General features: G+C 37.6%; 1 protein-coding gene across 1 annotated transcript; it reads left to right on the top strand.

Annotated features, from left to right (window-relative positions):
• Positions 1-1209: 1209 nt before the first annotated feature.
• Positions 1210-23294, top strand: LOC106139503 (carboxylic ester hydrolase). The gene is made up of 10 exons (XM_060947261.1): positions 1210-1477; positions 6071-6167; positions 9994-10179; positions 11924-12109; positions 15587-15777; positions 18179-18347; positions 20414-20598; positions 21339-21489; positions 21893-22016; positions 22819-23294. Exons 1-10 carry the CDS (start codon positions 1286-1288, stop codon positions 23015-23017), a joined length of 1680 nt encoding a protein of 559 aa, XP_060803244.1. The 5' UTR covers positions 1210-1285; the 3' UTR covers positions 23018-23294.
• Positions 23295-24157: the final 863 nt, after the last annotated feature.

The following is a 24157-nucleotide window of genomic DNA, read 5'->3' as shown; positions in this document are numbered from 1 at the left end:
AGGCTAATTAACCTGAGATTCTAATTGTAGGAGATGGGCTAGCAACCTGTCACAATTTGAATCTCAGTTCCATCATCAAGCCATACAGCTGAACGTGGCCTTTCAGTCTTTTCAAAACTAGGTAGACTAGTAGGGTAACCTACTTAGCTCTGTCTGTCTAGACTTTATCATAGGATCTTACTTTTGGGGCTAGCTAAATCTTTGTGATCATAGTATTGCGAATGTTGGTGAGTATGTATACTATTTAATTGTTTTCTTTTTTTGGCAAATCTAATGAACGGATTTTTATGAAACAGAATCATAGCTCATATATATTAGAATGACATATATGCTACAATTTTCAGTAATAAGATAAATACAATAAGACAAAGTAATAGAAGCACATTAGTATTCATTTACTGTCTCGGTGCCTTCAGGCGCAAACCTGATTTAGGGTCTAACATAATTAGCTCCTGATTTAGACACTTGGGCAGTCGAGACTCTCCCATACGTACAAATCACTTTACGTTATTTGTTTTGTAATTATTATGAGTGTAATTATATAATTAAAAAGCGAAAAAAAGCACAACATACGAAAAGCGACGTATTTAGCGCCACCTACATACATGAATATAATTATATAATTAAAAAGCGACATAGCACAACAAACAAAAAGCGACGTATTTAGCGCCACCTACATTATTATTTATTATTATTTTTTTATTATTATTTTACGGGATAAATTACACTGATTGAGTTAAGTAAGTTCGAGACTTGTGTTACGAGATACTAACTCAACGATACTATATTTTATAATAAATACTTATATAGATAAACATCCAAGACCCAGGTCAATCAGAAAAAGTTATTTTCTCATCAAGCCCTGGCTGGGATTTGAACCCGGGACCTCCGGTGTCACAGACAAGCGTACTACCGCTGCGCCACAGAGGCCGTCAACCTACATGAATATAATTATATAATTAAAAAGCGACAAAGCACAACAAACAAAAAGCGACGTATTAAGCGCCAACTACAAAAAAAAATATTTATCGCAAAATTAAAAATACTGTAAGTATATAGTAATTATATACTCACACCGAAGTTGTACAAAGGTAAAAATATTCACAATAGTTTTTATCTAAGTAACTATAATCATTGAAGGTTCGAGTATCTGTCATCATAACTACATTACAAATATACTTATCTATATAAAAACCGGCCGGCCGAAACAAACAAACTGCGACAGTAAGTTATCCGAGAGCGGCGCAGGCGCACGCTGCGTTTGGAAACGAATTCTATTTTTAAAATGGCCGGCTTTAGAATATTTCTGTTGTTTTTCTTCATTAATTATGCATTCGGCCAAGGATCTGATCCTATAGTGAGGGTTTCCCAAGGGATACTGCGTGGAGCATGGAAGATATCAACGAATGGTCGAACATACGCCAGCTTTCAAGGAGTTCCTTATGCACGGCCGCCGGTTGGAAAGTACAGATTTAGGGTAAGTTCGTAGCTCTATGACATAACATGAGAACATGTCTTAATAAGAGTTATTTCATTAATCTTAAATGGCCTGTGGTCACGTCTATATCCCTTGCGGGGAAGACAGAGCCAACAGTCTTGCAAACACTGAATGGCCATTTTCAGCTATTTGCCTTAATGATAGAATTGAGATTCAAATAGTGACAGGTTGCTAACCCATCGCCTAAAAAGAATCCCAAGTTTATAAGCCTATCCCTTAGTCCTATTCTTTTTTTTTTTTTCGAATGGTGCCGGAAACTACACGGCACGTGTGGATATATGTATTCAGAGTACCTATTTAATCAGGTGTGTGAAACACTATGTGTGGAACACACATAATGCTCTCTGTAAACAATATGCTACACAGACAGCGCTGATATTCCGTGGGTGCCCTGGTCGCTTCTTGAAAGCAATAGATAACCTACTTACTATATGACCATTCAGACATCAAACGAACCCCGGGACTAGGACGCAACCGGGACAAACACCAGGAAGATAATATTATTATTAAATTATCACCAAACTGTTTTTATTTGCATCATAAAATAAAACATCCCAATTGTGATGACAACTTACAGATGGTAAAAACTTAACCTTTGAATTTCGAACGTACCTAATGAAGATGTTATAACCTCATGTTTACACATCAAAATATAGAAGTGATATTATCTGTGGCGCGATTATTTAGTTAATTATAGATTATAGAGTAGGTACGTATTAATAATTTCGGTGCATGACCGGTTTTTTTATGAATTCATTTACGAATTCAGGAAATATTTTTTGTCGCTATGGCGCTGTAGGTAGTATTTACTCGTAGAAGGTCTATTTAATTGTCTGATATTTCCTTTCTAATATTTTTGCTCGAATCATACGTGATACGTTATATTTGCCGTCGTGACATAGGAACTTCTATGTTAAAAAAATAAAGTGATATTTTTTTATTTTTTTTTTATTTGTTATAGCTTTAAGTTTGTTTCACTAGTGTAGAAAAAGAATTTTCTTTAGCTTCCTGGTTTGTGTGCTATTTCATGCATCTTCAATCCAGGTTACTAGTGTTTTTTTGTAATGTGATGACACAAACGGTTTATTCTATATCTATTAATATTCATATACAGATATATATTATATTATATTAAATTAAATTGTATTTTATGACACATCTATATTTAAATAATTGAGGTAGCCTTCTGGTTTGATTGCCATTTGATACATCTCAAACCAGATGGCTAATGCTAAATATCGTGATATTAGGATACCTACATCTAAAAATAAGAACACAATTAAACTTCTATATACATAGTCGACCTCCGGTTATCCGACAAACATTATGCAGTGTCGGACTATCGAATTTGTCGGATTATAGAGCACTATCTAAGACCCCCTATAATCCGGTTTTTTTACAAAAGACTACCTTGTAATCCTACAAAATACATATACATAATAAGTAAAACAATACACTTATGCGTACAAGTTGTAACCTGTTCAAACCGTATCTATTTGGTTTGTGTTCAAACCTGCATGATCTACATTAGCGAAGATTGTCATATACATATTCAAAGACATGTCGGACTACAGGGGGGGGGCCGGATTATCGAGGGTCCATTGTATATGATTGAAGGCCACAAATCTTAAGTCATGTACCGCAAGAACCAGTAGCCTACCTAACCTAGTAAACAAATAATGTAAAACTCACAATAAAATTTGAAATATTCTGTAATTAATTATATTTAACATTTTATTGTCACAGAATATAATAACCAAACTTTACTGTTTTAATTTCAACCGGCAAACATGTCGATTTGATGAAACGTTGTATCTAGCTTTCTGTTCAACGATTCGTGCAAATGGCAGTGTATCTGTTATGTACTAATTAGCGATGTGGCCTGTTCGCGTTTGGGACGGTCAGACGACAGACGAAATTGAAAAGCACTTTTGAAACAATTTACAGTAGCAACCACATTTTATTTAAACTACAATAAGCCCGCCAATACGCTGCGGTAAAACGATAAGGAACGTTATTTTAATACATTCATAAAATCACATCTATATCCCTTACGGGGTAGACAGAGCCAACAGTATTAAAGTCTATCACTTAGTCGACTGTTACGACATCCATGGGAAAGAGATGGAGTGGTTCTATTCTTTTTTTTCTATTGGTGCCGCGAACCACACGGCACATTTCATTTAATTTAAATTCCCGTGGTAATTCTGTAATTTCATTCTCTCATACGAGTAAAGAAAATAACATAAGAATCGAAAACGAGCATTGAAATCTCTCGACCCAGCGGTTTGAATTACATATTCAATATTAATTCAGATTTCAGTGAATACAGTCTGACTTATTATCTCTGTTTTAAAACTATAAACAATTCCTACACTAAGTCATAGACAATAAAGGGTCTTTGTTGTTTATGATTAATAATAATAACAATGAAGGCGTTGGGACGTGACGACCCCATCGCCCTCTGTGGAAGGGTTTCCTTCCCAGTGCAGTCATCCACCGCGGGGCGGCTTGTGGCGGAGCCGTTGGTGAGTGGCGACACCACGGACCCTACCTCTTGGGGAACACACAGACATGCGCTATACACACACATACACACAGTGACACTTTCCCCGCCTCTGGCTTGCCTCGGACGGCCAGAGTGAAGTCGCAAGAGCAGATCCTATGCTCCAGGATGGAAGTGTATTGTACGTAATGGCGTAATAGCGGGGAAACCAGCACGGAGTCATACCTCGTGCTCGTGAAACCGGAACCGCAAATCTCGGCATCCTATAGCTGCTTTTAACGTGTTGCGCCCTGGCCGCCGCATGGTGGCTTATTTAGGGTGCCCACAGGCTGCTGTATAGCCAATGAGCAGCGAGTCACCATCTGCCTAATCAAAATTACGTGAGAGATTTTCGAGGCAGATGTCCGTATCTCACTCCATAGCCCAGTAATACAATCCACTAGCATCCCATCCGCATAACCCAGACTAAGTAAATCCCTTCCTGGCAATAGTTTGGCAGCTGTGGAGGGCTGTCCGTTGGTGTATCCAAATGGTTAATCAAGGGACAGATCTTCACAGCTGCAGCCATCTCACTTTAGAAAAAAAGGGTATCAAAGGGCCTCTTCATGTTGGCTTCGGCCCCATGAACGCCTCCCAAATGACCCCATGGGCCCGAGCACATTTTATATATAATATTAAGTTTCAGGACAACAAGAACACTGTACAAACTGACAAATAAAAATAAAATTAAATAAGAATAAAATTAAATGTATATACATACCTACTTAACTAAATACGTATTAGGTATTTATTATTACTGTCGTTGATGTACGGAAAGGCAAAGATAAGATTTACAACATTGACAAATAGTTCATTTCTAAACAAGTGGATACTATAAGGTTTAGTTACATAGTTAAAAAACATGTCTTGTGGATCTTTTAAAGGCCGATTAAGGAAATACGAAGACAGATCTAATGGTATGCTGCTGACTGTACATTCGATGTAACTGCCAACAATTACAGAGTACAGTCTAATTAATTTCAAATGCCAAAGTAACGTTTAATTTGCTGGTGCAGTGATAAACGATGCATACTGTTATATTGTCAACTAGCTGTGCCCGCGACTCCGTCCGCGTAGAATACTTATTTTTGGGCATAATTGAAGCCCTCAAGGATAAATAAATTACCCCGTTTTTGTTTCACATTTTCCATTATTTCTTCGCTCCTAAAAGTTGCAGCGTGATGTTATATAGCCTAAAGCCTTCCTCGATAAATGGTCTATTCAACACAAATAAATTTTTTCAATTGGATCAGTAGCTTAAAATTGTGTTTGTTGTATGGGAAGGTAATATACTAGTAAATATTTTGTGAAAATTTTAAGTGTTAGTAACTAGCGTTATCAATATTGAGCAAAAAGAAATACATACATAAAAACAAAATTAGCCGATTAAAAAAACAGTATAAGAGTAAGAATTTGAAAAAAGAACTATCTGGTTGTTTGTGCACGCTAATCTCCGGAACTACTAGACGTATTCGAATGAAGATTTTTACTCTGGGCAATACATAAATGATTTTAAAAACTACAACATCTGATGGATAACTAACGCGACCATTTTTTTTTTGCGTCAGAGAGGGACGCTTACGGAATTTTGTACATAAGTTAATAAAAAAATATACTATATACTTAGTATATAAGTTAATTATGAATAATTATCTACATATAAGTACATATAATAAAACAGAAGAAATATTTTGTCTGTACATGTAGTATTTTTGACTGACTGTTCTTGTCAGCGAGATTTGAGTGCAATGTTGATATAAAATAAGTATAAAAATTTGGTTTGTTTGTAAAAGCGGGACTCGCTGGGGACAGCGGGACAGACAGCCTGAAAGCGGGACAATCCCGCCGAAAGCGGGACGTATGGTCACTTTATGGATAACCTTAATGATTCTTTTGAACAAAAAATACCCACTCAAACGAGGGCAATATTGGATCATGGTTACACATCCAGTGGTCTGAATGTTCAGATTTCCTCCTTCAAAATAAAAAATGAGTAGATACTTTAAAAATTTTTTTTTTTTTTATAGGAACCACAACAAATGAAGCCCTGGGTGGGGAGCTGGGATGCCTCTAGGCCTCTCTCGCCGTGTCTGCAGTACGACCCGTTTGTTAGTAAAATTCAAGGTAAATTAACACAATAGGCATAATTACTACTTTTTGTTTCGGTTTTTATTAATTAAGTTTTTCAATAACTAAAATCATTGGTGTAATAATGCGACTGTTGCGAATCAGTAAACATAAAAGTGCCGTGTGGTTCCCGGCTGGTGCCGGGTCACATCACAATCACATATGGTCACGTCTATATCCCTTGTGGGGTAGACAGAGCCAACAGTCATGAAAAGACTGACAGGCCACGCTAGCTATTTGGCTTAATCATAGAATTGAGATTCAAATCCCAAGTTTGTAAGCTTATTCTGTTTTTGTACTGGTGCCGGGAACCACACGGCATCGGGTATTATTCAAACTAATGTAAATAACTTCGAAAACAGTCATTGGTACATGGCCGACATGGGATTTAAATGGATGGTCGCCGCATGACGGCGCATGAATGATGAAAGGAAACTGCATGCAAGTGAGATGCGAATGTTAAGATGGATGTGACAAAAATGGATAGAATACGTAATGAGTATATAAGAGGAAGTATGAAAGTAGCGCCAATTAATGAAAAGATGAATGTTAATAAGCTGGGTTGGTAGGGACACATCGTAAGAAGAGAGGCAGGTCATGTTACTAAAAGAGCCTTAAATATGGAAGTGTAAGGTTTAAGAAATAGGGGATGACCAAAAAAGAGATGGATGGACGGCGTAAAGGATAGTATGAGGAGAATGGGAGTGACCAGTGAGATACATACATACATATGTACATAAAATCACGCCTCTTTCCTGGAGGGGTAGGCAGAGACTACCTCTTTCCACTTGCCACGATCTCTGCATACTTCGCTTCCATGCATCCACATTCATAACTCTCTTCATGCAAGCTCGGCGGTTTCAGGTACTCTTGACCTGACCCTTTACCAGGACGTCCTTAATTTGATCAAGATACGTTCGTCTGGGTCTTCCCACTCCGACCTTTCCCTCCACACTCTCCTTGTATATCTGCTTAGTCAACCTGCTTACATTCATCCTCTCCACATGACCAAACCATCTCAACATACCCTTTTCTATTCCTGTAACTACATCTTCTTTCACATCACAACATTCCCTTATCACGCTGTTCCTTATCCGGTCACTCAATTTCACACCAGTGAGATGACAGAAGTGATTGGAACAAAACTACTGTGCCGACCCCACGCAGAAAGTTGGAAAAGGTAACGACAAAGAAGACTCCCATCCAACCTCTTCGCACCTTACCGATTCGACCAACGACTTTCTTGACGAGACTAAGAAAGATTAATTATTGGCACTTAATTAAACTTGCGTCTTGTTATCAAAACTTTGATAGTGTTATGTAAGATTTACTAATGGGCTATCAGTTTCCAGCGCAAGGTTGGGTCACTCGGGGTATGTTGACAAACAATATTTTGTTGATAATTAATAAGTGTATTTTAATAGGGATGTAGACGTGATTATGTGTATGTACTTATGTAATTAAATAGTCGAAATAACAAAGGTCGTGATAACGGAACTATGGAAAATTTGTTGGTGGTGATATAAAAGTAAAAAAATATTTATTTTGAAAATAAAATAAATATATTTTTTACTTGCCGTTTGGTTCCCGGCACAAAAAGGAGCACTCCAACGATTGCAAATAAAACCCATTGCTAAAGAAATAATAGTAGGAAAAAAAATCCTAACCAAGCCAAGCAAGCTAATAATACATGGTAGATCGTAGCGAATTGGGAGATGGTATACTCGGCCTACCACTACGAGAATGAGTCGTTATCATTATGTACATATCAGTGACGAGTTCGTGACGATTTTTGTGAAATGGCTCTTTAAGCGTACGGTTGTTTTACATGTAAAGGTATTGTTATTGTGGAGGAAAATAAAGGATTATATTATTATTTTTATATTATATATGACTGATTTTGTAGCTTATTCCCTGAACTCAAGGGTTGAAGCGACTATTTCAATTTGAATTATAATTTTTTTCCCTCAGATTGGGGCTTTTATTGTGGCAATGTGTTCCAATAGAAGCTTTTTATGTGTTTATTTAAATATATTGTTTTAATTTATTTTATGTTGTGAATCGTAAACACGTCGACGTTCCAGTGCAGTCTGCTATGCACCAATGACTTTTATTATTGTATAGGTACCTACATTAACCGATGCTTTTACTGTGATTAAAAACATCGTGAGAATACTTGCTAACAAGAACGCAGTTTGTGACCGCTTCTTCTGCGCTGACGCCTTGTAAGCGGCAGTAAACTTAGTTTTAAGTAATTTATTTGACGTCAACCAATGTTGTGAAACCAAAAGTTTTGACAATTATTAAGCGATATGAAGTATCCTACAATAACGAATAAAATTTTTGAATTTGAATTTGAACATCTGAATGCGTAGCTTTAATCAAATTATCCTATGTACGAGTATAATGCGATAGTTTTAAGTGGTTTCGAAGTAATCTGACTTACCCAATTTAGGATCGAAAGGCATAACCCAAGGCTTCCCTCCAGTCCAGAGAGGTGAAGATGTAACCCAGATTAATTTAGTGGAAGAAGAATTTTAAGAATTAACCTGTCACAATTTTCTTGCACCTAAAACCGGGCTGCTGAACGTGGCCTTTGAGTTTTTTGATGACCGTTGATTCTGGCTACCCCGCAAAGGTTATAGACGTGATAATATGTTATGTTTTAGGAAGAATAATACGATTGTTTAGGTCAAATGTATGTCCAGAGATCGTGGTCATATCATGATATAAAATCAATATCAATCATCAATATTAAACTCAATACTTATAATTAAATTGAAGAAAAAAAAATGTATATTAAACATTTGAAACTATTGTTTAGATCAAATTTCTGTCCAGAGCTTGTGGTCATATACTCAATACTTATAATTAAATTGAAGAAAAAAAAAATTTGTATATTTAATATTGAAAAATAATTCTTAGTGGAATATACTTAGTTTTCGACACAGATGACGAATCAGCAGTTTTTAATTTTCATCTCTGTCTATCTGTCTTTCCGAAAACGCATCACGCAAAATCCACTGGACCGATTTACATGAAATTTGGTATGATGGTACCTTACATACCGGCGTAACATCTTAGATACATTTTATCCCGGTAAACGGTCATGTTTCCAAAGAAAGATAATCAAAAACAGATCTTCAGGTATTACGAGTAACTTGAAATTATTACGTAAAAAGAAACTTATCTCAAACTACACGCAAACGAAGTTGCGGTCACAGCTATTCAATCAATATATTTTAATTTGTAAAAACAAAGGGTATTACATTTGGTTTTAATCAGTGTTCTGCTTCTTGCCTATAAGCCTACAAATGTCAGAAAGAAAGAAAGAAAAAATCTTTTTTTCTTTCTTTCTTTAGATTCCATATAATTTAAATTAATCCCCCGGTCCGTTCCAGAAATTGCAAAGCAGATCTGCCGGGAAAAAGACTAAAATGATTGATTTAGTTGCCTTACCGCGCTTTCTTAACTTCGTTGTTCAAATCCAAGAACTCTGCCTCTGTGGCGCAGCGGTAATACGCTTGTCTGTGACACCGGAGGTCTCGGGTTCGAATCCCGGTCAGGGCATGATCAGAAACGAACTTTCTCTGATTGGTCTGGGTCTTGGATGTTTATCTATCTAAGTACCTATTTATTATAAATATAGTATCGATGAGTTAGTATCTCGTAACACAAGTCTCGAGCTTACTTCGAGGCTAAATCAATTTGCGTAATTTTACCAAAAAAAAACACACCATTTTATTCCAGTGACATTAGTTCATAAAAAAATGTACCTACACGCAACTTAAGTTTTTTTTGAAGATTTTTTTTCAAATTTCAGGGGATGAGAACTGCCTCTTCATCAATGTGTACACTCCAAAGTTGACACCTGGAGCGAACCTGCCAGTCTTGGTGTTCATTCACGGAGGCGCTTACATGTACGGGGAAGGTGGAATTTACGGCCCGGAAAAACTCATGGACAAGGAATTGGTGGTGGTGACTTTCAACTACAGATTGGGACCTTTGGGTAAGCATCATCCATCCATTATCATAGTATCATCATCATAAGCATAGTACCCAAAGGTTGACTGGAAGAGATTGCATTAGCGTTAAGTCCGCCTTTGTATCTCTATCTACTTTTTTGCTGTTTTGTATGTTTTACTCTTATGGTGCAATAGTTTGTTTGTTTGAACGCGCTTATCTCAGGAACTACTGGTTCGAATTGAAAAATTTTGCGTTGAATAGACCATTTATCGAGGAATGCTTTAGGCTATATAACATCACGCTGCAACTATTAGGAGCAAAGAAATAATGGTAAATGTGAAAAAACGGGGAAAATTATTCATCCTTGAGGGCTTCAATGATGGCCGAAATAACTATTCCACGCGGACGAAGTCTTGGGCACAGCTAGTAAATATATGTAAATATACTGGACCGATTACACAGATTGGGCTAGCCTCGAAGTAAGTTCGAGACTTGTGTTACGAGATACAAACCCAACGAAACCATTTTTTATAATACATACATACATAAAATCACGCCTTTTTCCCGGAGGGGTAGGCAGAGACTACCTCGTTCCACTTGCCACGATCTCTGCATACTTCCTTCGCTTCATCCACATTCATAACTCTCTTCATGCAAGCTCGGCGGTTTCGGGTACTTTTGACCTGACCATTTACCAGTACGTCCCTAATTTGATCAAGATACGTTCGTCTAGGTCTTCCCACTCCGGTCTTTTTTATAATATTAAACTTATATGGATAAACATCCCAAACCCAGGTCAATCAGAGAAAGCTCGTTTCTCAACATTTCCTGAACGGGCTTCGAACCCGGGACCTACTAACTCACAGACAACCCCTGCGCCACAGAGACCGGTGGATGCTTAACTAAAAAATGTATTCACATTAAGTACATTTTGATTAAAATCATACCTATTTCCATATAACGTGTATGGCAAGTTAGCTTTCCATAGCTAAATTGAAACATCAAAGGCATAATTTGTAACTCTAATGAAGCCAAACATGGTCACATTCATAGTATTTCTCGTTTTTTCATTTAGCAAAAGCCTTTGAGCGAACTAAAATCTATTTTGTAAATTGCTCGCATGTTTCGCGGGAAACTTAATTAAAATATTACAGCCGGTTGATTTTCGAATGTTTATTGTTGGGTCCCGCGGTTACCACCAGAGGTTTCCAGCCGAGGTAACCACAAAGTACATAGCTACATACTAACGGAAGCCATATTCGCTTTTCGAAGTTCAGATTTTTTTTTTCATATTTTTGTATTCCTTATTTAAAACTACCTACTCATATTAGTTAACTTAGCTAAATTAGTTAACGAGTTATTAATATTTATAATAATTGACGAATAAAAATAACAAATATATATTTTTTTTAATTTTGGTTAAATATCCGAAGTATTTTCATTGTCATTTCCTTTGCTTCCAGGTTGTTTGTTATGTAACATCCACTAGTGATGGGTTTGAAACTTCCAGCGATTAAATTAATCGATTTTTCACATCCGTAAATGTGATGTGATTAACTAATTTATGACAATAAAATAAATTGCATTAAAAGCAATGTAATAAAAGCATTGAATTGAAAGTAAAAGTAAAATTTGAAAATTTGACTTTTACTTTTACTTTACTTTACCAAAAAAAACTTATTTTGATCTTGTTTCGTCTGGCAGACTTCATTTATTTTATCTTCCTTTTTTTGTTTTGGAATACTGAAATGAGTAAATTGAAATATCGACATTCCAAATGTCCTAAGGTTTCCTGAGCACCGGGGACGAGTTCGCTCCGGGCAACGCCGGGCTGAAGGACCAGTCTTTCGCCCTCCGATGGGTCCAGAACAACATCATGATGTTTGGCGGGAACCCTGACAGCGTGACGCTTACCGGCTGCTCCGCGGGCGGCGCTAGTGTCAACTACCATTATCTGTCACCGATGTCTAAAGGTATGTGTTGTAGAATTTCAGAAACCAATATCGATAGTTATACTTTCACAAATATTGTATAATATAAAATTCAATGTTTGTATGTAGGGGTAATATCCTGCCACGCCACGGGCCATCTTCCTACTGGCTTTAGTCCCGTTTGCATCCTTATCACTCTAAAAGGGAGAGCCAGGAGTATACCTTTGATCATAGACCCTGGATTGGGTGAGTCAGGTTTTTACACGAAGCGAATACCATCTGACCTCTGCAACCTTTGCAGGTAAACCTAACCCGGAATGGATCGATTAGTCTGCCTATGATTACATTTCATTTATGCTACTACTAGATACATAATCTGTTTCAACAAAGAAATAAATCTTAAATTGCGTCAAGTATTTGCAGTGGCAGTTCGTAGGGTGAGCAAAAAAAAAAGGTTTATTTAAATAAAATAGTATTCCTTTTTATGTTTTTGAAAAAGTTAATTACTGAATATTAAATATATATTTTACAGAAACACAATAATATGTGGAAAAGAAATAGAAGGAGAGTAAGAATTTCAATAAAAAAGTGTCGTGAGGACATTATCAACACGCAAAACAATAATTTTACAATAGGTTTTTTTTTATTTTCTTTTGAAACGGGTTAACGGATACTTAATTTAAGACAAGTAGTTAGATTAATCAAATTCAGTCTTTACATTATAAGGTAAGTACATAATTTATTATAATTAAAGGTTTACAAGCACATCCATTTAGGGTGTGCTGTTGTAGCAGGAGCGATGATTCGGCTCGACCGCCACCAAAGGGAAGATCTTCCGCCAGGCTAGGTGTTATGCCTGGGGAACCGCGGCTCCGACGATGTTGAGTCGGACGTTGTATATATAGCTCCAATCCTTGAAATCTCTGAAATCGCGATTTGGGTTCTTCGCTGCTATTGGCTGAGCGCGTCGATTTCTTCGAGATGATTGACAGTTGTTGTGTGATTTGATGTTGTGACGAGTGGCGTAGAGATGTCGCCACACTGTCTAAACAGTTGTTTGTTTACTGTACGCGTAATAATTTCCAAAATATCGGAACAATTCCGGGTTTCCCGCGGCTTTTTGACAGCCCTAATTCTGCATCCTGCATTCCAATTTCAAATCATGTCACACTCACAACATCCAATCACGTTCTATTCTGAAACGGATGCCTTTCAACTTTCAATACGGCGGGAAATATTTTTTTTTATACAAGCTTGTAGGTAAGGCACGAAAATCTATAAGTAGGTATTCCAATTTCATCTTCTTTCAAAATTATAAAGTGGGAGGAAGTTGTTTACATACAACTTTTAAATTAATCATGTTTGTAGGTTACGCGTAGGTTTAGTTGCTTCCTTTAAAAAATTACCTCTTATAAAAAGCTTATAAATATTATCAGTTTACTCAGATATATTACGTAGATAATCTTTTGTTTATTTTAATTTAATGCAATTCATGCAAAGTTATTAAGTAAGTAGGTAACTTAACTCCAAAATTTTGTTAAAAAATCTTACTGCCTAAAAGGAAATGGTTTCTTTCTTGGTATTTTAAATGATGTTTGAACTATAACGGTGATAAATGCTTTTAAAATACACAATTGCATATCTTTACCAGAAAGATACAATGCAATGATTAATGATTCCTACTTTCCTTTTATCACACGGCTTAGTACGCTAAAAATTTGAAAGAAGGTCGCCCTCAGTTTCCATACAACTCGGCTACTTAACCGTTTCTGTATTTTGAATTTAAGAGTATCAAAGGAAAATTGCTCAGACTCGTGAAAAGACTTCTCGCAATACGCTCAATGCCTACAAAAAAAGAAAACGACTTCCTGCATAGGATAATGAAGAATATTTCTCTGAAATGTGTGAAAAGGAACGTGTGCAAATAAAATTCCGCTGGAGCAACAACGCTTGCAAATTGGCCGTAATCCTTTTTAATTGGTCGGTTGGTTTCGGAGTTGTAGCGTCAAAGCCTTTTCGTGTAAAAGTCTCCCCTCTCGTAGAACTAACTTTCGTTTAACAGTTTGTGAAATACAAGCAGGTACGTAAGTAGATTAAAAAAGGCAATTAAATGAATAAAAAAGTCGGTGGAATGTTTTTTTGTTTTTCAAAATTGGTCAAATTCGAAATGAAATTATACTTAAATAGTTATACAGCAAAAAGTCATATCACACCTTATAATGTCGGATATCGATTTATGTCAATAATAATAACCAATATATTTTTCCCATTTATTTCACTGCTTATTTTAATTTTAGGCGATGGCCTAGCAACCTGTCACTATTTTAATCTCAATTCTATCATTAAGCCAAACAGCTGAACGTGGCCTTTTAGTCTTTGATGACTGTTGGCTCTATCTACCCCGCAAGTTACTTATTTTAATTCTTACCTTAAGCCATTCAAAAGCTTTTTATTTTACTTGAATATTTATGTTAAACAGAATATGAAATATATAAAAGGTTTTCCTTATTCTTATTTCGAAATCTTTGGGATTATTCCACGTTTAATCTTATAATTTTCCTTATAAACGTTACTGTGAACATTTTAATTTCGTAAAACGCCTACATTCAATTCTATATTTACTCGGTTGCACTAAATAAATATGTTTTATTCTATATCTACATCATTGTGACAATGCTAGCAAGCAAACAACCACGTATCTTAAAACATAAACATAACAAATAAACCTTGTAGTCGCAGATTATGAGACTATAACAACTGAATATAATTACACATTTGCAAATCTTTCAAGGAGTGCATCGTCCTTAAAGTAGGTTACTACGTTAAGTTTGAATAAATGAATTATTCTAATACATTAGGACAGGAATAAAACGTTTACTAGATAGATATCTTTATCTGTTATAACATAAAAATAACAGAAACAATTGTTGTAATTAATAATATATAATAACTATGCTTTAAATGAATATTTCGTCAGAGATTGTAACGTAAAATTATGAATATCTCATTATGTATTTATACTTAACCGTTTACGGTTAGGGGAAAACAGCATAAGGAAATCTGCACATTCAGTCAACTGGATGTCTTACTATTACAATCATCCGATATGGGTTAGGGTCCCCTGCAAAAGTGACAGAAGTCGGACGGGAAGAGCTTCGTGTAATAACCTGACTACCAAATCTGGGCACGTCACAGGCGCACCCCGAACTCCAGATAGGAGACTGCAATAAAGATAAACATAAACAGATGATGACATCTAAATATATAAAAGAAGAAAGTGAATTTGCTACTAACATATAAACGGACAGTCCAAACCGTTGGGTCTATTTGGCGTGTAGGTTCTTTATAGGGGTGCTCTAAGAGACGAGATCCCGAAATTTTCGCTGGAACGGGAATTATGATGATTTTCGTTTTACGCGGGCGAAACCACAGGTGTCCTCTAGTATAGTATAAAGTATGAACACGATACTTTAGATTTTTAATCGTCCCATATAAAAAATGTCATCCATTAATCCCCAGGTACCTTCGCCCGAGGCATAGCCTTCAGCGGTTCCTCATTCTCGTCCTGGGTGCACTCCGTGAAACCCGCGCAGAAGGCCCGGGCCTTAGCCGCCATCGTTGGCTGTCCCACCACCAGCAGTCGGGAGATGGTGGACTGTCTGAGGTACAGGCCTGGAGAGGTGATCGTCAACGCGCAAGTCGAGATGTTTGTAAGTACTGAAATTATTTTTCTCAGGGCGTAGGAATTTGAAAAAATAAAAGCGGGTAGCTAGTAGCCAAAAGGCAGTAGTCCCCTCTGTACCCCGGGGAAGCCACGTATATCCCACTCCTAGTAGTCTCTACCACAACAAACAACCTAATTTTGGTGAGATGAGAATACGTTCTACTGAAGAGGAACACGGAGTTCGCATTTTTTACCCTAATCCTGGATTAGATAAGTCAGTTTTTTTACACGAAGTGATTCCCGTCTGGCGTCCGCCACTTTTGCAGGGGAACCAAACCCATATTCGTTCTTGGTTACCCATCCTGTTGCCTGATGTGAAGGCATCCTCCATAAGAGCATTAAACTAATACAGCATGTATGTTGTCACTTATTATATGCATACCCTGGGCTGAGCCTACAACTAAGAATGCAATTCTGAAATAACGAGAAAAAAAATAAAAGAAATAATCAAGTATTATTCGAATAAATTATAATAAAGATTACATATCTAATAACACGTATTGATCCCTAATAGAATACTGAGATATAGCTTCAAGATATTTAAAAGCAAAGACCACGAACGAGGAACAATATAAACTAAAGAATCCATTCTTAGTCGAAAATAAACAACAGCATCATGCTACGTCAAATAAAATGAAGATACTTCTTGGTTTAAGTGGATATAGAAGCTACGAATAACTATATATTTAATGCTTGTTAGACGATACATTTTCCACATTTACTTATTCTGTAATACCTCCCTTAACTTGACTTTCTATTAGGCATTTCCAAAGATCATCGTTGATGTGAACTGGTAATCACATTCCCAAGACCAATCGCTAAACGTTCCCGATGATTCCTCGGATCCGAGATATTCCACGGACACACCTGCAGGCAGTTGCATCGGGGCTGGAGACAGCTCGGGCTCAACCCACTCCTCATAAAGCTCCTTCCGAGGGCCTATTTCATCATTTTTATCAGATCGACAGTTTGCGACAGTCCAATCGTGTTCTTTGTCAGATAAATGTCTCAAAACAGTATCAAGTGTCGCCTCTGCGTACACGGCTCTAGCATTAGGCTCGTAGAAGCCATCACCTGAGTCGTAACACCCTTCTGGAATCCTTCTAGTGGGCTGTTCAGCAGTCAGGTACGACTTACCAGCTGGCATCACTCCGTTCTCGTATTCGATCATGAATCTTCTATCAGGCTTTAGGCAGTACATCCAATCTGCGTCCGTATAGTGTAACCCGTCAGCGAAGACCAGCATACGTTCGAGTACCCTTCCGTTACGGAATTTACCCATCAGAATTTCCCCAGTAGGGTATTTCAGCTGTCCAGTGCCATGGAACACACCATCATCAAATTCCCCCTCATAAATTACTCCATTCGTGTACGTATATGTTCCTGTCCCATTCATTCCCAACACATCCCAGCCACCTTCATATTTGGAACCAGTGCAAAATACCTCCGTCGGGCGTAGAACCTTCTTAGTATCCACCTCTATGGTCTTGCATTTTTCTTGGTGAGCCTTCGTGTAGTTCCTCATGAGATCCAAATATGGGTGCGCTGGTTTCTCTGTGGTGGTCGTGGAAATCTTTAGTATACACTTATCTAAAGTTTGTGACATTATTACCGACGTTTCACAAGAGGCCGCTGTAGATAGGTTGAGAAAACTTGAAACTGTTATAAATCCAGGGGTTAAGAAGTACCTCGTTAACAATAATAATACCTTAGACTATATGAATAATCTTACGAACTCAACTTGCGAATGACACAGACAATTGAAAAGTCTTTTTGACAAAATCACCCGACTTTCTTTTTAAACTAAATAAGTACCTAGACTTTTGGATTATTCTTTTCCTTTTTTCCTCTTTGGAAAAATACGAGACTAGAGATGTAATTACTACTCTTAGTCAATCTGTTTTACATAAAATAAAATCACGTCTTTTTCCCGGAAGACTATGCAGAGCAAGCTTACCATGCAAGCTTGTCTGTCTAATCATTCTGTGGTAAAATTATTTGTTTCATATTGCATTGACTTTCTCGAAGCCGCTTCGCATAAACCACTACATCACTTTTCCACGGATGTCGTGAAAGACGACTGAAGGAATATATGAATCAAGTGCGAGCTACCACGGTTCAATCAATTGTATATCCTATCACCTAAAGAAGATGTATACCTATCACCCAAAAGAAGAATCACAAGTAATCTTGTGATTGTTCTTTAAGCGATAGGATAGAAATCTGCCACTATTAATTTGAATCTCAATTCCACCATTAAGCTGAACGCGGCCTTCCATACACCTGAACGTTCCCTTCAGTCTTTGCGAGACTGTTTGCTCTGTCTTTCCTGTATGAGATGAAGACGTGATTATATGTATGAATCGTATCATTGAACCACTTTTCAGGAATGGAAAGTCCACATGTTCACACCGTTCACGCCGACAGCTGAACCTACCACAGTGAGGGACCCATTCTTGGCCCAGTACCCATACCATGCTGCCCAAGCGGGTTCCATGCACCGGGTTCCGCTTATCACGTCTGTCACTTCCGAAGAAGGACTATATCCCGCTGCAGGTAAAAGCATTTTTAAAAACATAGTCACCCCAATTTCCTGTACCCCTCCAGGAAATTGGGGTGATTATGAGAGACTTCATCTTTTTACATCCGAAAGCATATTTCTTTGAAGAGGAAGCATATTTCTATGAAGAGACTACATCTTTCTACTTCCGAAAGCATATTTCTTTATGTCGTAACCAATATAGTTTAGGAAACTAACCGTTCCTTCTGTCTTTGTACCATAAACTCAAAACAGAAACGACAGGAGTGTATTCCTAAGCCAGCGGATCTATGCGCGGTAAATGAAAACTACCGTTATGTATGGATCCCGCGGGAATTTTCAAAATGCCGTATGGCATGTTAGGACGCGGTAGTAACTGAATGCATACCAAATTTCATTCGAATAGGCCGGTTTAGCTGTGAAAGCATAAAAGACAAACAAACTTTCGCATTTATAATATTAGTTAAGGATTAATAATAATAATAATAAATATATACGGGACAAATTACACTGATTGAGTTAGCCTCGAAGTAAGTTCGAAACTTGTGTTACGAGATACTAACTCAACGATACTATATTTTATAATAAATACTTATATAGATAAACATCCAAGACCCAGGACAATCAGAAAAAGTTCTTTTCTCATCATGCCTTGACCGGGATTCGAACCCGGGACCTCCGGTGTCACCGACAAGCGTACTACCGCTGAGCCACAGAGGCCGTCATTAAACGAGGGATATACAAGGAGAGTGTGGAGGGAAAGGTCGGGGTGGGAAGGCCTAGGCCTAGACGAACGTATCTTGATGAAATTAAGAACTTCCTTGTAAAGGATCAAGAGTACCCGAAACCGCCGAGATTGCATGAAGAGAGTTATGAATGTGGATGAAGCAGATGAAGTATGCAGAGATCGTGGCAAGTGGAAAGATGTAATCTCGACCTAGCCCTCAGGGAAAAAGGCGTGATTTATGTATGTATGTGTAGTGTGGTTCTGAGACTGATCAAGGTCAGGATTATGCCTTAGAAATTTATCTAGGTTGTAAATCTAGGTCATCAAAGTTCTGGGCAACGCTGGAAGCGTTATCAGTCTACCCTGCATCGGAGATGCTTCGTGTCCTGCTCATTTCATACAGTTGAAGAGTCGTAGAGTTCACCGCAGCGTTGAAATCCACACTACACTGAACTCCATCCGTTTAATATTGAGTACCTGGATGACCTTGGTTTAGGATTTTTGTATGTAGGTAAAAAAAACAAAAGAAATCTGTGTTTTTTGTTTAAAAATCGAACTTAGAATCGCCAATACATTCTATATTTAAAAACTGCTATCCTACTCCAACAGCAGCGCGCGAGTGGCGCCAAAATGTCATTATAAGTAGGTATTACAAGAGAATAAAATCTGTTTTTACGAAAACCACATTATAAACTTCTTACTCGTAGCAGATCTTTTTACGTTTCTTTTGTATTTCAAACATACAAGCACAAATTGCTAAGAAGAAATGAGGTGGATACCAAGAATGTTTGATTTTACTGGGAGCTCATTATTTATAACGAGTTGTATCGTAATAATTTTTGGACGTTTTTTCCAATATCAACAAGACATGGTTTTTCGAGGAACTATTATAATTACTTTCTCTAATTTAATATTATATTTGGCTTCAATAATCTATAGTGAACCTAATGAAGACTTTCTTTGATGTTTACCTATAAGCATAATTGGTTATCAAAACATACTTATTAAGTGAAATTACCTTTTTCTGTAACTAAGCATCATTTGATCTAGCTTATAATTATATCAGTATTATAATACACGCGCGAATTTAGCACTACCTACAAAATAATACAGGGTTTTCGCAAATACCAGTTACAGTTACAACTATTGTTTTTAACGACATTAAAAGTAGGTACTCCATGTTCTTCTCCAGACTCTTAATTATAGCTATGGTCTTTCATTGTTTTGAAAAATGTTGGATTTGTCTACCCTGTATACGAAGACGCTATTATTTAAGTTAGGAAGTTGGAATTAGTAATTACCTGACATAAATTTAGCATTTTTTCCTGGAGCAGAAGAAATCTAATTTTTTCGCAGCTTACCAAACCGACCCCAGTCTTCTCCAGGACTTGGAAGCCCGATGGGACCTGCTCGCCAGCAATATCTTCGAATACAACGACACCTTACCCTTGGCCTCACGACCTGCCGTGGCCAGGAAGATCAAGCAGCATTACTTGGGTGGGCAGCCGGTCTCGCAGGCTACCTTCAGCCGTTTGGTTCAAGTAATCATCTTTTATAAGTTTGTCTTTTTTCTATTGTCGCGAGGTTATGGCAGTCAAAAAAGACGAAGCGTTCACGACTAGAATACGTATCAAGGCTAAATGATCAAAGATTTTTTCATATATTATTGCGATTTCAATGATGTAGGTAAATAACTACCGTCAGAGCTGTTCCATTTGACAATGGAGCGTCCTAATTTCCGTCTTCATTCGTCAAGAGGCTTCTACAGTTTTCCTTCAAGCTTACATACATATAATCACGTCTATATCCCTTGGGGGGTAGACAGAGCCAACAGTCTCGAAAAGACTGATAGGCTACGTTCAGCTATTTGGCTTTAAGGTAGAATTGAGATTCAAATAGTGACAGGTTGCTAGCCCATCGCCTAAAAGAAGAATTCCAAGTTTATAAGCCTACCCCTCAGTCGCCTTTTGCGATATCCATGGGAGCGAGATGGAGTGGTCCTATTCTTTTTCTATTGGTGCCGGGAACCACACATCAAGCAACATGAATATATTTTGGTCTCATGGACCGCAGATACGTTGATAGTCTGGGTATGGGAGGGTATAGGCAGTAGGTACTGACTAACACACACAGAAAAGGGTATTCCAAGGATTTAACAATTAATTGAAACCATTTTAAGCCAAATAGCTGAGCGTGGCCTATCAGTCTTTTAAAGACTGTTGGCTCGAGGGATATAGACGTGACCATATGTATGTATGTATGTTGAAACCATTTTCCTCAGGCTCTAGGTGACCGTCTATTCGTTGCGGACGTGGGCAGACTGGCCCAGATTCACGCGGTCAGGTCAGGGCAGCCGGTCCACGTGTACCGATACTCGCATCGCAGCTCCACCAGCCTTTCAGCGATGATGGCGAGGAATGACAACGATTATGGTCAGTTTACTTTTTTCTTCAGGTTAAGTGTCTGAAGATACCGAGAGTTGGACTAAGTGTAAAATATAGAAATACGGACCCAGACCCCTGGGTTCGAAGCTTAATAGAGATGGTGCAACTGGATAGAATATTATACGAAAATAATCTATTCTTACTTCTACCCATCAGTACAGCTCCCATATTATTTTCTGCCGTCAGATACCATTGAATTCCAGGAGCATGATTAACAAATAATAGAATGAAAATTCACCCACAAATTAATCGGATACTTTAATTTGTTCAGAGGGAGCCTAGTCTTAAGGTTCGGGGCCTGGGGTCATCACAGGGTTTCCGTAATCACAGAATATATATCTGATGCCTTCCCAGACAAACACTTATTCTTATAGCATTTATTCCGCATCAGGTGTCAGCCACGCTGATGACATCATGCACCTGTTCAGCTTCCCAGGAGTGGGCCTGGACACAGCTGAGGACAAGAAGATCCGTAACGTTCTGATTGACATGGTCTATAACTACGCTGCCACTGGGTGAGTTGTCTGGTCGCATCTCAGGAACTACTGGTTCGAATTTAAAAATTCCTCTGCGTTGAATAGACCATTTATCGAGGAAGGCTTTAGGCTATATAACATCACGCTGCAACTATAAGGAGCAAAGAAATAATGGAAAATGTGTAAAAAAAGGGGAAAAAATATTCATCCTTAAGGGCTTCAATGATGCCCAAAATAACTATTCCACGCGGACGAAGTCGCTAGTTTACAAATAAAGCAGTTATTAAACGCGCACGCAACGTGCCTTTATTTTATGTAGGACGTTTCGAATCATGTTACAATGATCCGTTGTCACTGAGCGACTGAAAACCAACGGGCTACTGCTTCTTCTGTGCGGTAGAATGTTCTTTTACCTCCAAGTTGTTAACACGCCACCTACCGTCACAATACACATTATCAGTCCGTATTCTGGACGTAGTCTAACGCGGCCGTATTGCCTAGACGTCTTATGTTTTCTTTACCTTCTTTCTACATACATATGGTCACGACTATATTATTATCCCATATTGTGAGGTAGACGGAGCCAACAGTCTTGAAAAGACTGAAAGGCCGCGTTCAACTAAATGAGTGACAGGTTGCCAGCCCATCGCCTACAAAAAGAATTGGGATTCCAAATTCCATTCCAAATGCTAATAAACTTGGGAGTTTATTAGCATTTTCCTTAGTCGCCTTTTACGACAACCATGGGAAAGATATGGAGTGGTCCAATTCTAAAGTTCCGGGAACCACACGGCTAAAAAATAATTGTACCTACCCACTAATAAAACGATTTTATTTTCAGAGTTGCCAAGCTAAGCAACGGCGCCCCGGAATGGAGACCAGTAAAACCTGGTTCTCCTGAACTGGATTACATGGAGATATCCTCCCCGACCACCTTCGAGATGAAGACCAGCTCCGACTTCGGCCAAAGGTCCTTCTGGGATAGCCTGGGTTTCATCGAGAATGATCGATACCAATCGCACATTAGAGACGAACTTTAAATTGCAACCTCTGTGTTCTACCCACATAATAAGAAATAAAATAATCTATACTTATATTATAAAGCTGAAGAGTTTGTTTGTTTGAACGTGGTAATCTCAGGAACTACTGGTTCGAATTGCATGCAATTGCATCGCATCTTCTACTAAATAATCCGTAAATATAGGAGAATACCTAAATACATAATGCCTACCCGGACAAAAATCTGATTCTTACCTAGTTATCTTCTTAATTTGAAAATTCAATGTTACAAATAGGTACCTACATAATTTTTTTTTTAATAAAAAATAAACATAAAAATCAGGTTTTAATTCTACCTAATCTTGTATCTTCCCTGTTGAACCCCTAGGTACCTACTTTTTACACAAAATAGACATATGTTTGTCTATTACCTTAAAATATCTTAATAACTTAAAATATTATAAATGATAGGTACTTCGTAATCCATACAGATAATAAAATAGTAACTGATTGACTGTACTTGATCGATTTATTCTAAATTCTGTCTGTCTGTATGTTTGTACTCGCATCATGCGAAAAAGAGCAGGTATCTCTCCGATTTGAAGGCCTAAGCCTTCTAACGTCTAAACGTTACGGTTGGTTCAACTTAAAAACTGGTACCTACCTAAGTACATAATAAATTCTACCCCCACCCCTCTAAGAAGCAATACATACTATTACGGTGAACACAATCGCGGGCAACAGTCGGGCGCTAGTCAGATTTCGCTTTTCAAATTTTTATCTGGTCGAGGAAAAGAGGCGTGGGACCTATGGACCTAAAATATTTATACTCAAGATCAAAGCTAAATTTTTTTATTCAGTTTATAAGCTGTTTTATGAAAATTCATCGACAAAAGAAATAAAGAAATTATTGTTTAAAAGAAAGGTCTGACCCCTTTATACTCTTAAAATAGCCTGGCCTTTGTTTAATATTCTAAAGATATCCTATATTCTAAATATTAAACTGAACACATAAAAAAAATCTGATATACCTACATAATATATTAAAGCCATAAAAATGAGTAATACCTACCTAAGTACCTACTTATCCTGAATGTATCCTCACGAATATCCTTAGCTGTCTATCCCACTAGACCCAATAAGTTGTACCATGATTCTCTCGACGTACCAACACACGATTA

Source organism: Amyelois transitella, chromosome 13, assembly GCF_032362555.1.
Source record: "Amyelois transitella isolate CPQ chromosome 13, ilAmyTran1.1, whole genome shotgun sequence".
In the NCBI taxonomy this organism is placed as follows: domain Eukaryota; kingdom Metazoa; phylum Arthropoda; class Insecta; order Lepidoptera; family Pyralidae; genus Amyelois; species Amyelois transitella.
This window is presented reverse-complemented; position numbering and strand designations above follow the sequence as displayed.